The 17,034-nt window shown below is 46.4% G+C and overlaps 1 protein-coding gene across 27 annotated transcripts in view; it reads right to left on the bottom strand.

Annotated features, from left to right (window-relative positions):
- eya4 (EYA transcriptional coactivator and phosphatase 4) overlaps positions 1-17,034 on the bottom strand; it is a 496,999-nt gene that overhangs the window by 100,977 nt on the left and 378,988 nt on the right. For 26 of the 27 annotated variants that reach the window (XR_015079577.1, XR_015079576.1, XM_085997581.1 and 23 more), the window contains 3 exons: positions 8,900-8,966; positions 8,382-8,524; positions 8,091-8,213 (listed from right to left, as the gene is read on the bottom strand). Coding sequence is in view for 25 of the 27 variants with exons in the window: in XM_085997581.1 (XP_085853707.1) it covers positions 8,091-8,213; positions 8,382-8,524; positions 8,900-8,966 (333 nt within the window). In the remaining 2 variants the exon portion in view is untranslated. Of the gene's footprint in view, positions 1-8,090; positions 8,214-8,381; positions 8,525-8,899; positions 8,967-12,360; positions 12,380-17,034 lie in introns of those variants that run through there. The other variant, XM_085997602.1, reaches the window with a different exon arrangement.

Genomic DNA, 17,034 nt, shown 5'->3' with positions numbered 1-17,034 from the left:
AGGAGCCACTTGGTCCTCAGGAATCTGCAAGCCACGGCACAGTGCCATGCTGTGAAGTACACAGCAAACCACGACGATTCTGGAGACCCTGGTGCTCCTGTTGGTGCTGCTGCTGTTGGTGCTGCTGTTGTTCCTGGTTCTGCTGGTGCCACGGCTGGTCTTCATCCTCATCTGATGTCCAGAAGGGAAGGAAATAAATGGCTCCCATGCTTCTGGTATATGCTTCAGTTGAGGAAGCGCTCAGTCAATGTGGCAAGAGGGGTTTCCCAGGAGGTCACACTGGAGATGGGTGTCAGGCTCCAAACTTCCACAGCTGTGTTTATGCCTTCTAAATGCTCCCCCAGACCTGAGACAACAAAGTCCTGCCACCTGCAAATGACGGCTGATCAAATATCCTATATAATGGTGGAGCTGCAGCTATAGTCAGCAATCCAATTGTGCTCCCGCCAGGTTTCACCGTCGTGTTTCAGAACAGGCGTGTTTCACATGGGAAAAGGGTTAAAATCACAAAGGCCTTTCAAAATGGGATAATAGAGGCAATCTAGTGCTTGTTAAGGGCCTTAAGGGCTTATCCCTCCTCTTGGAGGCGGGACGGAGATGGGAGCAGTAAACATGATTTCTTGAAAATTGCTTGGAGGCGGGATGGAGGCGGGGTTTGCCCACCCGCCTGCCACTTTTTGCAATTTTAACACCCCACGCGCCTCCATTCCCGCCTCCACGGCCCTGTGAAATTCGAGCCCTTGGAATTTAAAATATCCTTCTACAATTGAATGCTCAAGTCCCAGAATTCCATGCTCCCATAATCACCTTGGTTAGTACTAGTATTATGAGATCAACAATTGATTGTATTTTAGAATAAAAGATGATTACTCTAGTACAATTTTAATCTCCCCAATTCTGGATTAAAAGTGGATTATATTGGTAGAACAATCATTCCTATTTACGATTTCTGCATTCTACAGCCCTGACTGTAGTTTAATGCGCCCGGTGAGAATGGGGCCAGTTCAGCCGGGACGTCCGATTTTATGCTCCATTGACATCAATGGAGGTGTAAATCGGGCATTCGACCTGAAACCGTCTCGTTCTCCCCAGATGGGTTAGGTTAAAATCAGGGCTTAAGTAAAATATGGGATATTGCTGTTTAAAGTCAATGGGGTAGATCTGGACTTTGTGCGATAGTGTAAACTGGGTGATAGGGAGTCAGCAGGCCGTTTGACATTTCCACCGATTTTTATTTAAATCAGGAAAGATGTAAAACAGGCAGGCAACTCGCTATCACCCGTTTTATATTATCGCACAAAGTCCAGATCTACCCCAATGATGGTCAAAACCTATTGATTAGTAACTGTGCTATACAAAGCAGGAAAGTCCCAGGTTTCTGGATGAGCAGAAATTTCCTCCAACTAAATATTGGGAAGACTGAAACCATTGGCCGGAATTTTCTTCGGGGAGGCAGGTTGGGGGCGGGGGGCTTCAAGGCAGTCGGGAAACCTGGGAGGCCGGGTTTCCCGCAGGCCCTGCCAACTTTACTGGCAGGGCCTAATTTGAATGTGAGGCCTCAGTTTCCCGCCCGCAGCCAGCCAGCTTGAGAGGTTGACTGTCTGTGGTCAGGTGGGCCTCATTTGTGAGGGGTCGGTCCGAGTCAGGGATCATGGGAGGAGGGCCGGCAACCGGTGGGGGGGGGGGGTGTTCGGGAATTGGGAGGGGTTTGGCAATCAGCGGGGGTGGGGGGGAAAGAGAGGATCGGCGGGGGTGGGTTGCAGGATCGGCAGGCGATGGGGGGAATAAGGGATCGTGGTGGGGGGAAATCAGGGATCGTGGTGGGGGGAAATTGGGGATCGTGGTGGGGGAAAAATCGGGGATCGTGGTGGGGGGAAATCGGGGATCGTTGTGGGGGAAGAAATCAGGGATCGCGGTGGGGGGAAATCGGGGATCGCGGTGGGGGGAAATCGGGGATCGCGGTGGGGGGAAATCGGGGATCGCGGTGGGGGAAATCGGGGATCGCGGTGGGGGAAATCGGGGATCGCGGTGGGGGAAATCGGGGATCGCGGTGGGGGGAAATCGGGGATCGCGGTGGGGGGAAATCGGGGATCGCGGTGGGGAGTAATCGGGGATCGCGGTGGGGGCAATCGGGGATCGCGGTGGGGGGAAGAAATCGGGGATCGCGGTGGGGGAAATCGGGGATCGCGGTGGGGGGTAATTGGGAACGCGGTGGGGGTAATCGGGGATCGCGGTGGGGGGTAATTGGGGATCGCGGTGGGGGGTAATTGGGGATCATGGTGGGAGGTAATCGGGGATCGTGGTGGGGGAAATCGGGGATCGCAGTGGGGGAAATCGGGGATCGCGGTGGGGGGAAGAAATCAGGGATCGCGGTGGGGGAAATCGGGGATCGCGGTGGGGGGTAATTGGGAACGCGGTGGGGGTAATCGGGGATCGCGGTGGGGGGTAATTGGGGATCGCGGTGGGGGGTAATTGGGGATCGTGGTGGGGGGTAATTGGGGATCGTGGTGGGGGGTAATCGGGGATCGTGGCGGGAGGTAATCGGGGATCGTGGTGGGGGAAGAAATCAGGTATCGCGGTGGGGGAAATTGGGGATCGCGGTAGGGGAAATCGGGGATCGCGGTGGGGGAAGAAATCAGGGATCGCGGTGGGGGGGAAATCGGGGATCGCGGTGGGGGAAATCAGGGATTGCGGTGGGGGGGAATCGGGGATCGTGGTGGGGAAGAAATCAGGGATCGCGGTGGGGGGGAATCGGGGATCGCGGTGGGGAAATCGGGGGTCGCGGTGGGGGAAATCGGGGATCGCGGTGGGGGGGAATTGGGGATCGCGGTGGGGGGGAAATCGGGGATCTTGGTGGGGGAATCGGGGATTGCGGTGGGGTAAATCGGGGATCGCGGTGGGGGAAATCAGGGATCGCGGTGGGGGAAAATCGGGGATCGCGGTGGGGGAAAATCGGGGATTGCGGTGGGGGGGAAATCGGGGATCGCGGTGGGGGAGAAATCGGGGATCGCGGTGGGGGAAATCGGTGATCGTGGTGGGGAAATCGGGGATCGCGGTGGGGGAAATCGGGGATCGCGGTGGGGGTGAAATTGGGGATCGCGGTGGGGGAAATCGGGGATTGCGGTGGGGGGTGTGGTCAGCAGGGATCGGGGGGGGGGGGGGGGAGGATCAGGGCCAGCCTCATCATCATCGTTGGGGGAAGGAGGCCTGGGCGGGGGGTGGGGGGGGGGGAGATGGTGGGGGGGGGCAGGCCTGGCAATGCGCTCGGAGGCCTCGTGGTGGGGTCTCCGATCGTGGAGGGTAGGTTAGATAGGGACCATGGATACAGAAGGTAGGCATAAAGCCACTTACTTCCTGAATGCAGTAGTCCCCGTCTTTGTTTACCTGCCGGGTTTCATGAATTGTGTGAAACCTGTTCCCAGGCAGTTAAATTCAAAATGGAGGGGAAAATAGAGGCTACCAGCCTCATTACAATATTTAAATTGAGGTAACTCCCCCTGGGAGCAGGTTGGTTGCCTGCCCCCCTGTCCCACCGCTGGGAAAACTGGAAGTGGGTGGGTTGGAGGCGGGATCAGGTCGGGAATCCCATTTTTAACAATTTAACTGCCCACACGCTCCAAACCCACCCATTTTTTTAATGGGAAAATTCCAACCATTGTCTTCGGGCTCCACCACAAACTCCGTTCTCTAGCCACCCATCCCTCTCCCTGGCAACCAGACTGTTCACAACCTTGGTGCCATATTTGACTCCATGATGAGCTACCGACCACATATTCGCGCCGTCACTAAGACCGCCTATTTCCACCACCGGAACATCGCCCGACTCTGCCCCACCTCAGCTCATCTGCTGCTGAAACCCTCATCCATCCCTTTGTTACCTCTAGACTTGACTATTCCAGTGCACTCCTGGCTGGCCTCCCACGTTCTACCCTATGTAAACTTGAGGTCATGCAAAACTCTGCTGCCTGTGTCCTGACTCGCATCAAGTCCCGTTCACCCATCACCCCTGTGCTCGCTGACCTACATTGGCTCCCGGTTAAGCAATGCCTTGATTTTAAAATTCTCATCCTTGTTTTCAAATCCCTCCATGGCCTCACCCCTCCCTATCTCTGTAATCTCCTCCAGCCCCAAAATCTCCCCCACCCCCGCCCCAACCCCCCACCCCCGAGATATCTGTGCTCCTCTAATTCTGGCCTTTTGAGCAACCCCAATTTTTATCACTCCACCATTGGTGGCCGTGCCTTCAGCTGCCAAGGCCCTAAGCTCTGAAATTCCCTCCCTAAACCTCTCCGCCTCTCTTTCGTCTTTTAAGATCCTACCTCTTTGACCAAGCTTTTGGTCATCTGCCCTAATATCTCCTCATGTGGCTTGGTGTCAAATGTTGTTTTATAACACTCCTGTGAAGCGCTTTGGGACGTTTTACTACATTAAAGGTGCTATATAAATACAAGTTGTTGTTGTTCCATTCCTGGGTCTGTGCCAAGTTTCAGCTGGAGTGGCACTGGGTGTGCTACAGTTGCAATCAGCATCCCATGCCTTGTAAGGAGGAGAAAAATAGCTTAGATTCCTGCTCCTGATCACTCCTTAGTGACCACTGCTGGAACTGCAAGTGTATGGATGCTGAGTAAGAGTTGGGTAAGGCTTGGCTGTGATTATCCCCACAGACACATCGCTCACTAATGTTCTACACTCAAGCTAACATGACAATGAATGGACGTACCAGAGGATCACTGCCCATATAATCATACCTCATTGGCTCTCTGAATGCCTTGCTTCTCTGAATGTAATCACTATACTTTTGTTGTTGTTTCAGTCACATGTGTACATTTTTTTCCTGCATGTAATGTTCTCAGGGACTCATTCCCAGGCTCCCCATGCTCAGAATATTCCATTGTTCTGACTAGGTATCCTAATATTTTGTTAGCTTTTTTAATTACCTCATCACACTGAGAATTTTTGCATGCAATGATAAATTTCTGGAACAATCTACCAGCGAGGTAGTAGAGACACAGGGCCCAAAGTTCCCGGATCAAAGAAGGCATTTCCAATGCATTGATTGGATGCAGGAGATGGTGGAATTTGGACGAGGATCCAGTTTCACTGGGTCACTGCCCCTTTTTTATGCTGACGAAGAATTCTGGCCAGGGGGGTGGGGTGGGTTTGGGGGGACACGGGTGCTTCTTGCATCCTTCCCCACCCCTCCCCATTTTGACATTAGAAGAGGATGATGTCACCTGCTTGAATATCAGCCAGTTCCGATTCCTCTGCTCCCAATGCAATATACACCTGCATGATGCAGCCGTGATCAGGGTATAATCCAGGCAGAAGTGGGGCCCACTATGCCGGTTTTATTATGGCAAGTTAGGAAAGTGGCTATTGGCTACCCCAGGATCAATAATTATTTTGGATGTTTTTTTTGGCTGCAATGAATTCACCCACCCTTCCCACCACCACCGCCCCCGCAACCACCCCCCCTCCCCACCTCCAATTTTCAGTTCATTCTAGAAATCTTATTGGTGACTATTTTAGATCTGAAACAACAATAGCTTCTTCAAATAGTATCTTGAAATCTGCTCAACAGTTTAAATGTGACAGAGAATAGACTTTGGGGAAAAAGAGCCACCACACCAGATCTCATTAGGTTGGAATGCAAGCTCAGGTCCAACTGTAAATTGTTAAAACAGTTTCTGTTACGAACGGCCTGACTTTCCTCGGACTTTCTTCTGCTGGGGTTTCCACCGCGCTTCTAACGATGTTACAGGGGTGCAGAGGCAGAAAATCAGAGAAAATTCAAGGCCAAAAGGTGACCAGAAATAGGATTACCGGTACTGTTTCTAAAAATAAATAAATTACTGTTCATTCTTACAGCCACACTTTTTACAATCAAAGCTTATGCTTACTTCAGCAGTTTTTCAAGATTTCAAGATTTTCAATTCTAGTAAAACACGATTTTGTAAAAAAAAGACTACTAATAGTTTTTTTGAGAGAGAACAGGATCCATTGAACACCCAAACCCCTCCTCCCCCTCGCCCCCCGGGGATTTCCTCGAAGCTGCTCCCGCTCCACCACCGTCACTTCGCTGGAACTGCACAGACAGGGTTTCTGGCAAAGTTACAGCAGCGGAGTGGGAGCAGCTCCAAGGAAATTCCGCGCCAAATTTGTCCATACTGAAAGTTTTACATAGACCAGTAAAGACTGCGTTAAGCTCGTTGATCTGCTGACCTGGTGACAATTGGAATTTAAAGCAGCAGTACATCTGAAAGTATTTAGTCTTGAATTTTTCTGGAGCTTAAACTCCTGTAAATTTCAGCCCCCCGATTTTAACCTAACTCGCTCGCTGGGAACTGGGTGGGTTCAGGTTGGGCGCCCGATTTACACCCCTCTTGATTTTGCACTCCACTGAAGTCAATTGAACGTAAAATCGGGCATCCGTCCCAAATCTTCTCAATTGTCGCCGGCTGCATTAGGCTTGAATTAGGAACATAGGAACACAGGAACAGAAGTAGGCCATTCAGCCCCTCGAGTTTGTTCTGCCATTTGTTGAGATCATGGCTGATCTGCGATCTTACTCCATGGGGGAAAAATTTGGTGACACCCCCTTTGGGGCGCTAAGTTCGCCGGTTAGCACCCCGAAAAAGTTAGCACCCCTGCGCCGTAACTTGAGTGGTAGCACCCCAAGAAGCGCTCCCCTTCCTTCCTGGGGTGCTACAAGTGAATATCGCGGCACTACGGGCAACAGCGCGTCGGCACATAGCGCCGCGGTATTGCAGGCCTCCCTCCCCTGATTAAAGGGGAGGGGCCTAGTGTTGCACGCACCGGGGCCCTGCTGGACCACTGGGAGCGGGGTGCCGGGAAAGCAGACTGGCACTCAAGAGGAGTGCCGGGCTGAGCGATCGCAGCCGGCACCCTGAATAAAAAAGGGGAAGGGGGCAGGTGCTGGCAGGCAGCCAAAAAAAAATGGCAGCCTGACACCTGCCCTTTAAATTTTTCTTTTTTATTCGTTCACGGGATGTGGGCGTCACGGGCAAGGCCGGCATTTATTGCCCATCCGTATATGCCCTTGAGAAGGTGGTGGTCAGCCACCTTCTTGAACCACTGCAGTCCTTGTGGTGAAAGTAGTCCCACAGTGCTGAGTTTGTTGTAGCGGTTTGGTACAACTGAGTGGTTTGCTAGACCATTTCAGAGGGCAGTTAAGAGTCAACCACATTTCTGTGGGTCTGGAGTCACATATAGGCCAGACCGGGTAAGGACAGCAGATTTCCTTCTCTAAAGGACATTAGTGAACCAGTTGGGTTTCTCCAACAATCCAGTAGTTTCATGGTCACCATTACTGATACTAGCTTTTTAATTCCAGATTTATTTAATTAACTGAATTTAAATTCCCCAGCTGCTGTGGTGGGATTTGAACTCACATCCTCCGGATCATTAGTCCAGGCCACTGGATTACTAGTCCAGTAACATAACCACTATGCTACCGTACCCCGTGCCACCACGGCTGCAAAAACGCCACCCAGACCCTGTCGGACATATTGTCCGGCGATAGGTCAGCTGGCGCAACTGAAGTTTGTGCGAGTGGGGCATTGCGCACGGTGATGACATCATCGCCGGAGGTGCAGCGCCGTGGGGCGCTACTGGCTACCGCTGCCGCTAAACTCCCGCTGAATTTCACGGGAGGTGTCAGCAGCGCTGCACCCGAGCGCTCGGGGCTTTGCGCAAAGCAACCCAATTTTCCCCCCCATATACCTGCCTTTGACCCAGATTGTTTTCTTGACCTTTGCATCCAGGGATTTCCCAGGGGCAAAGGTCAGGAAAACCAGCATCATAGTAATTTGAAGAAATAACCTAAAGTAAGTATCAAAGATTTCTGGTTGTAACATTAACATTCAAGTATTTCAAAAGTAAATAATCAGGCTTGCGGAATAACTTTATCAGCGTGAGACTACTTCAAGCCTCTGTGCAATTATTTTGAAAGCTTGAAATAGCTGTTAAAAATCAATGTATCACCATTCAGAATAAGAACAGGACTACAAAAGTCAAAAGTAAATTAGTTGGCAAGCAGACATAAAGGGAGAAAATAACATCACACTAACCTTGCATCTGATAGGAATATGGCGTTTGGCCTGGTTGGGGTGCAGTAAATCCTGGGCTGTAACTAAGGCATCCAGTCTGCAATGCAGATTGTGCTTGCGGTAGTCCCCCTTCTGTCTTGATTCCTGACAACAAACAGCACACCCAAACTGGTTGAAACATTAAATTTGCTAACTTATTTTTTCTTGGAAATGAAATTTTCATCCCTTTGTCTTACCGTGGACAACCGACTAAACAAAACAAAACACGCTGCAGAGTAATTAATTTAGTAAAGCCTCAGAGAACTGCCTTACCATAAGTGGGTAATCCATAGTGCTGGCCTGTTTGAGAATATGCTGCATAAACCGCTGGCTGCTGCATTCCTGAATACTGGGTTTGTCCAGCATAAGCCGACATTGACTGTGCTGCTGGTGTGGAAAGAATGTGTGGGTATGGCCTATGGAGAACAGAAAGCTATGTCAAGCTGCCCACTACAAAAAGAGTAAGACATGTTTATACCCGCATCACAGTGCCAAACAGTAACGTCCAGATCTTTTTTTCCTCTGATACATCTCTACTGTATTACTGTACTTGGTGATGTCAGTTGGTTGTGAAAAGCACCAATGCCAATTTTATTGCTTCAGATGTAAAAAATACAACTTTGTCTTGTGTGACAACGTAATCAAAAATAATGTAAAGAAGATGCGTTTTTCTTGCACATTTGAGAAATTTCACTAATGTAAACCAGGTTTATACACAATTTGGTTTCCACGGAAATCTAAATACTTGGACGACATTCACTTTGACTGGCTAAAAGGTTTTTTATACTCACTTGGAAGGATAGAGCTGTGGTGAATATTGGTGTATTCCTCTTGGACTATAGCCACTACTTGTTATTACTACAGGAAAAAGAAAACACAAGTGAAACATTAAATGACAAGCAGAACAAATGCATTTTGGATTTTGTGGCACAAACTCAAGTTAAGCAGGTGCGAGACGACAGAATAAACTTAAACAGTTAGTCATCTGCAGAAATAAATGCATAATACATGGAAAATAAAATTTAACATGGTTAAAAGAATTGCAACAAACACTAATTAAGATGTCAGCAAAAATGTCTGTTGGGATATAAAATATTACATTTTATGTAGAGCTGATTGGGTGCGTTAGTCCTGCCATATTACTACAGTTGGAAGTCACAAGATATAGGTGGAATATGAGGTTCTGAGGACTGAGTATTGACCTCCAAGAGTCTAATTTTAAAAGTTTAAAATGTTCTTAAAAGTTTAAGTTAGTTCTTATATTGTATGTTATATCCAGTGGAACTTTTAACCTTTTGAGGGTTGCAGTAAGAAACTATCAAGTAACGAAAGGGCCGATTTTAACTGCAGTGTGGGGTTGGGGGGCTGAGGCTGACAACAAACCGTCCACTCTCCCCACCCCCATCCTACAGCATGAGGACTGGGAGATTTTAACTCCAGGATCTCAATTAAATGATTCAACAGAAACTCGCGCCCTAACCCGAAGGGAATCACTACCTGGTCGGTGGGCAAGACTGGGATTTGGGGTGGCGGAGGCCACCGCCAGGAACCCGTAGAAATGGTCCCTAACATATGGAAAGTGGCTGGGGGCGGGGGTTGGGGTGGGGAGAGGGTCCAGATGTGGCCGCGATCAGAGAAGAGTAGGAAAGCCCAGGGCAGGGAGGCTCAAGGTTTGCTCGTGCGGCCCAGAGGAGCACTCCTGCTCCACCCCGCCCACAAGGAAACCTGAAATAAATTAACTGCAATTGGCAGTTAACATCACGTTGGGGTCTGAATTATGCCATTGGTGCTTGATATTTACATATTAATGAGCCCCATACGGTGCTGAAGATTGGCCCCAAAACTCGATAAATTGACCAACATGACATCTTCCATCTGTGGTTAATATCTTGATAGTGGATTCTGATCAATTTTGTTTGGTTGCTTAAGTTTTTAATGCTTAGTTGCAAACTTTATTTTTTTTAAATTAAACCATATGCGTTTCATGTTTAGGTTTCCCCTTTAAATAATTTGAGGATTGCGTAACTTAAAAAAATGACCCAGAAAATGATTAAACTATATGTGACCAATTAAATGATAGTGAACCAGGTCAGTAATGTTCCTAGCTGTGTAGATTGAAAAGCTGTGGTATTTATTATGCAGTACAGTAATAACAAATGACTACTAAAGTAGATCCATATGAGTCCAGCTGTAAAGCGTTCCCTATTTGTCCTTTTTTAAATTTAGATAAGGTAAGAACTCACAGGAATGGAATGAACTATTCCATTGTGGAATTTTCTCCGCTCTCTTTGTATTTTTTTGTACATAGAGAAATAAAAACATTATGATATGTTTGAACCAGAGTTGGTTTTACTTTCAGCTCAGCTTCTGACTGAACAGGAAACACTTGGCATTTCCTAGTTCAAGATTCATGACAGAAATTGTAACTGTTTCATTCCACACACATGAAATAAGGAAATATAAACTTCAAACGTTTCATTTCCTTTGTAGTAATAAGGAAGTTCACCTAATCAATCCGCAAAATGAAAAGTTAATGACAAATGGGAAACATCAGTATTGGTATTAAAGGGCGTATTTCTATATCCTGCTATATTTGCAAAGATAGTCTTCTGTTCACCAGCTTGTTTCTAAACAAATGCAAGATGATGGGGTAGAGTTTCCGTTAGCTTGTGCTGGTATTTCCAGCACAATTTGCCTGAAATCGGCCAAAGCTGCGCAAAAGGTCAAGGAGTTTCAAGCGCAAATTATGTCCGGCGGAAATCGAGTTTCCGTGATCTTTAAAAAAAAATCGTGCTGGAAGCCGGCCCCGCCCACAAAATGCAACTGAGCATTAAAGACTTGAGCAACCAAACAAAACTTATCAGAATCCACTATCAAAATATTACGCACAGATGGAAGATGTTATGTTAGTGAACTTATGGAGTTGTGGGGCCGATCTTCAGCATCGAAGGGGCTCGTTAATATGTAAATGTCAGGGTCCAATGACATAATTTTGGACCCCGATGTGAGGTTGACGGCCAATGGCCCTGGATCGAATTAATCGCTATGGTGAGTTTCCACTAATTGCGCCCATTTGCGAACCTTCGAGGAGGCTGTTAAAATTAAGCTTTTTTTTTTAGGTGCAAGGGCATCTTTAAAAAGCTTTTAAATATAATTTTTTTAATTTACTAAGAAACTGGCTACTGTATGCCAATATAACTAGTAAATGGTTCTGTATAGTTTTTTTTAAAGTCATTTTCAGTTATTTAAAATCGGTTACTCACACTCTGATTAAAAAGTGCTTATTTTTTTGTGATAAATTCATTTTCAGCTGTATTAATAAAACTGCACCAGGTTACCACTCTTAAATATATCAAGGAATATAAAATGTTACCTGATTGCGCTGGTTCATGGAAGATTTTATGTTTGGTGATATGCAAATGAGTTTGAGTGGAAACTTGAGCAAAAAATTCACTTTGCAAAACTAGCACAATTTTGAGCACAATTTGCGCTCAGAGTGACAATTACACCCAAAGCGGAAACTCTAGCCCAATACAGTATATCTGACTGTACCACTCCTGACTGTGCTAACTTAGAAACCTTTAACTTTAGTATTGACTTATGCCTATTTATTGTAAATAGTTTCTTTTTAACATTATATACACACAAACACACATGCATTCAACATTCCTGTCAATTCTTTACCGAACTACTCATTCACAACCCTGTACATGGTACTTCTGTGATAAGGACATTGAAATAAAAAAGCAGCATATTCCATTTGGAATCTTACAGGCTCAGGCTGTCACTGCCACTTCCTGATCAATAATGATAAGGTTTAGAAAGATGCATCTTGTATATATTATATATACAAACTTACACATACAAAATAAAATGAATCTAACAATTACATAATTCAGATTATTTTATAAAATCACTTGCTGCTTATAAATAGCATTTGATCATTCAGTTCTGATTCTGGCCTACAACATTGCTAAGGTAGATTTACTCAACAACTCTGCCTTCCCAACTATTAAGATCATTGCTCTCTATTAACAGGATATAAGGTATGGGGCGGTAGTGGTGGGGGAATGGGGGGGAGTTTAACATTATGTTCTATTGTAACTTAGTTCGTACTTTAATTACCCTTTGAATGAAATAGTTCTACCTGAATTTCCAATTTTCTCTTAATTCTCAAATTTTCAAATTGTATCCCTAGTTTTTAAACCTTTGGACAGCACAAATAGTTTGACAATGTGAATAGACAGGTCACCTTTTTACAGGAACAATCACAACCTCCGAAACCTTTCTTCATTCCTGAAAAGAACCAGATTCCCAGAGGAATCAATCCCACCTTCAATGTGACTGGCAGAGGATGCTTTAGCACAATATAACAAGGATTACAACTAATTGTGAAAGAATATTGATAAGCTGCAATATAGCACACAAACAAAAAACATGCTAACAAGCAGAAATTTTGTCCTATCACAGATACTTCAAAGTCATGGGGGTCAAGATAACTGCGCGACCTTGAAGGAGGTCGAGGAGGAATCTGTCCAGTGCAAGGAAACTGGAAAGGCCATCGACCTGAAACGTTAACTCTGTTTCACTCTCCACAGATGCTGCCTGACCTGCTGAGTATTTCCAGCATTTTTTGTTTTTATTATAGCAAGGAAACTGGATTTGGCTGAAGGTGGCATTTGAGGAAGATTCTAAACCATTAAGTTGGTCAGTGGGAGGAAGTTTCTCACATGTTGTATCCCCCATAGGATCAACAGTGATAAGAGGGACGCATGAACTAGCTGTTCTTTCAACCCCCCACTACGGTCTCAGAGCATAGAGAAAAAACTCAGTCCAATATGTCAAGAGACTTGATACACTTGTGGGCAGTGTTCAATCATATGTGTAGGAACATAAATACATTCCAAAGCATTTTGCAATATCATGAGGGCCAGCTGCCACAATATTATTTTCTTGGTCCATGTGACGTGCACACATGTGAACTTCTGTCAATTCCCCTCTGGACCATGCTGGGATGTCATCATTCAAAACTTTTATAAAGCCATCTGAAGGCCATCTTGGGGAGAATGGAGATCCATCTCCTCAGCACCAACAGTGCTAAAACTAATTATATGCAGCAAAAGTTGTGATTTTTCAATGCTGTATTTTCTCTTTTAGTAAAATGGAACACCCCCGTGATTATCCAAGCAGCAGTCCAGGGGCCTTGGAGGGACCTGGTAAAAGGGTGGCATTGTGGTACCAAGCAATAGCTGGAAACAAGTACGGGTATGAAGAATGATGGTATGAGAATAGGAGGAGAATGCTGGTTTCACTCTCAGGCTTCTCCTTTCATTCCAGGTGGCATGGAGCAATGGGAGGGGGAAATTCCTACTCTGAGATGGGGGAACAGTTGTCAGTGACTCAGCAAAGGGACAAGTGAATGACTTCAGCAGGTGCCCAAACAGCTTATGGTTGTTTCCTGGCAGCTGCCTCCAAGTAAGCCATAATGCAAAAACTGAGCACGAACTCCATCACTAAGCGTAAAGGACTAATAGCACTCTGCAACAAGTCCTCAAATGGGAAATCTTTTAAATAAAAATAAAAAATAACAACCTATCCTGACAATACCTGCCTGCCCTTTTAAGAGTGATAGCACTTAAATAGCAGCTCAGCAATCGGTAGCGCCAGGTTGTATGAGGCAGTTTACCCCTGATCTGCACCCAGTGGTATTAGAGGGAATCTGAGTACAAAGTCCTCTGACATTCATTTGCGTGCAATTGACATCACTGCACCTTCTTTTGGCTCAATCAGTTGCAGACACTATATAGAGAAAGTTTGGGAGCATTGTTATTCAGGAGAGCTATGGGAACAAAACTTTAGCACCCATTTTTCAGGTGCTGATTGATCATAATTCCAGCCCATTAGCAGTCAACCAGGAAACAATGGAACAGTTCCATTTACTAATCTCTAGAATATTCTACACATCTGTATAAGGTGCTTTGCATTCAAAAAACTAAAAGGAATCATTACAATTTCAAGTACATCATTGTATAAGAAAGACAAGTCTTTCAGAGCTGCTAACTTGTTGGTCCAAAATCTCTAATGCTCCATTTATACTGGCAGTTTTATGCCAGAATTTACCGTGCAATCCAGAGATAATTCTGGCAGATCTGGTACAATATGTACAATAGAAGCCGTTTTAAATTGTGCAGTACCAACTGAAAACACCTCTGGAGTAGTTTCATGACTACTAAAGGCAGAACGGAGACCAACAATGGAAGTGCCCCAGCAAGACGCTGCAGCGTAAATGGGACACAGAAAACTGAACTCAGAAAAAAAAACTTGATTTCAGACTGGACACTTAGGGCTGGATTTTCCCAGCGGAGGCGGGTTCGCGCCGGGAGTGCTGGTTGGCGGGTTCCGGTCCCGCTCCCGGCTACAGCCGCGCTGTCAAAAGGATTTTCCATTGATAGGGCTTGTTAAGCCCATCCTGCGAGGTTCCCAGCCAATTAAAAGGAAGCGGGTCTGATGACGTCATTTGATGACGCGTCATCAGCCGGTTTCCTTAAAGGGACCATGGCCACATTCATTTTGACAGTTGTGCTGTCACAGTGTACTGCAGCACTGAAGTGCTGCAAACACTGACAAGCACGGCTGCACTTAGGCTCTCGCATGACTCTCTTCATATGCTTATGGAGGGAGTCACAGCATGCAGGGAGATTCTCTTCCCTTCCCATGGGTGGAAGAGACCTCCCCAGGACACCAAAGCAGCCTGGTTGCACATTGCACAGGAGGGCAAAAGCAGGGATGTCATCAGGAGTACCAGGCTGCAGTGGTGCAAACCTTTCAATGATCTCAGTAGATCACGAAACGTTACTGCAAAGCCACACTCAACCTCATCCTCCTGTGCCACTCATCACATCCCCATTACTCTGCCTTCCCTACCCTACTCCTGCACATCCTTACTCACACCAACTTACCTTGCACCTCCACCCATCCCTATCTATATGATCACTTCCCCATCTCACTAGCCACCCCTCACATTCACCCTCATCCTAGTCCAATCATTCCAACTAACAACACACAAGGGTAGGCATGTGTGTGTCTTATGCAATGTTCATGTAAAGTTTCTGTTAATGTGTTGTCAAACATTAAAATCTTTATTTTCAACACTTTGCCTTATTGTACAGATCTGTGCTCATCTTTGGAAGTGGTCTTTGTGAGTTTCAGTGAATGGTGAGACATAACAGTATCCCCCGCAATGGTGATGAGTGTGAAAGGAATGGCTTGGTCATTGTAGGAATGCTTTATGTTGCTGGTGTGGGGTGGTGTTAACCTGGCACATCATGTGGCAGCCAGGGTGTACAGCATCAAGTGAAGTAAATCTGGCCATGGTGATGCCATCGCTGGCCTCCCGGGCAGCAATGTGGTCGGGTGCTGATGCTCTGTGTCCTGTGCAGCATCAGGTGATTGCAGAGAAGGTTGGTGTTGTTGTTGGTGATGTTGGTGTGCATGGTGATGTTGGTGTTGGGGCTGATCGTGGAGGGATTCAGAGGACCAAGGTGCGATTTTTTCAAGGGCACCGATGTTGCTGGAATACACATAATACATGACAGCTGAAGTTGAGGTGACAGAAGCGATCTGTCAATGGTGAGAGAGCTTGCTCCAAGGAGGTAACAGTGGAGAGAGAGTTTACTCCAAATAGTTCCAAACTGCATACAGCTCAAAAGTGTCTCCCAAGTCCTGAAGGCTCAAGCACGGTGGCATAGTGGTTAGCACGGTTGCCTCACAGCGCCAGGGACCCGGGTTCGAATCCGGCCTCGGGCGACTGTCTGTGTGGAGTTTGCACATTCTCCCCGTGTTTGCGTGGGTTTTCTCCGGGTGCTCCGGTTTCCTCCCACAGTCCAAAGATGTGCGGGTTAGGTTGATTGGCTATGATAAATTGACCCTTAGTGTTAGGGGGATTAAATACGTGGGGTTATGGGGATAGGGTGGGATATGTGTTGGTGTAGGGGTTACGGGGATCGGGTGGGATATGTGTCGGTGCAGGCTCGATGGGCCGAAATGGCCTCTACACTGTGGGGTTTCTGTGATTCTGACATTGGAAAGTGAACAGCTGTGAAATGGTAGCTTTTGTACCACTTTTGCTGCTGTCATCTATTCACAGCAATGGGGAGACATAGAGAACCCGATCTATTTACCTGACATGACCTCCAAACGATGGGAACCTTGTTAAAAATGTGGGAAATAGAAAACGTCTGGCAAAATAGTAGTTAACAAGAATTTAACAAGCAGTTAACTATCTTAAATGCCTCACCCGCTGCTTGGTGTCGGGCCTGTTCTGAAATTGCAGACCCGACACGTTGGAAAATTACAAGGAGGCCGGTTCGTGGCGGGTTCCCAACCTGCTGTCAATCATTCCGAATTTAACAGCTGACCCGCCTCTGAACCCGCCCTCTGAACGCCGGCAAAATCGTGGCCTAAGCTTCATTATATAATGTATAGACCTTAATCCCCACTTTGTTGTTAACATCTGTACCAGACCAATCAAGGCTCAAATTAAAGGTTTGGGTGTCGGACTTTAATGTTGGGTTCAATCTCCTCCAAAAAAATAGTAGTAAGTTAGATCCTAATTGGATCATTTCAAATTGTACTGTTTTCTTTCAACCACCTGACTTGACTAAAATAGATGTATAATGCATACAAACTGTACCAATCTCATCAGAGAAAGACCAGACTGTGCAAGGACAGTTTCTTTATTATCCCATCTGCTATTCATTCACCATCTGAAGATTAAAGTGGCACATAATACAACACAGGAATTACTCTCTCCTAATCCATCATATCTGTACTTCAAAGAACACAGTAAAGAATTTGATACTTTAGTTCTTCATTATAGTATTAAGAATATTTTATATAGCATATGTATTTGACTGATAACTGCTGT

Source organism: Somniosus microcephalus, chromosome 9, assembly GCF_052327205.1.
Source record: "Somniosus microcephalus isolate GS21.2 chromosome 9, FLI_Smic_1.0, whole genome shotgun sequence".
Lineage (NCBI taxonomy): Eukaryota > Metazoa > Chordata > Chondrichthyes > Squaliformes > Somniosidae > Somniosus > Somniosus microcephalus.
This window is presented reverse-complemented; position numbering and strand designations above follow the sequence as displayed.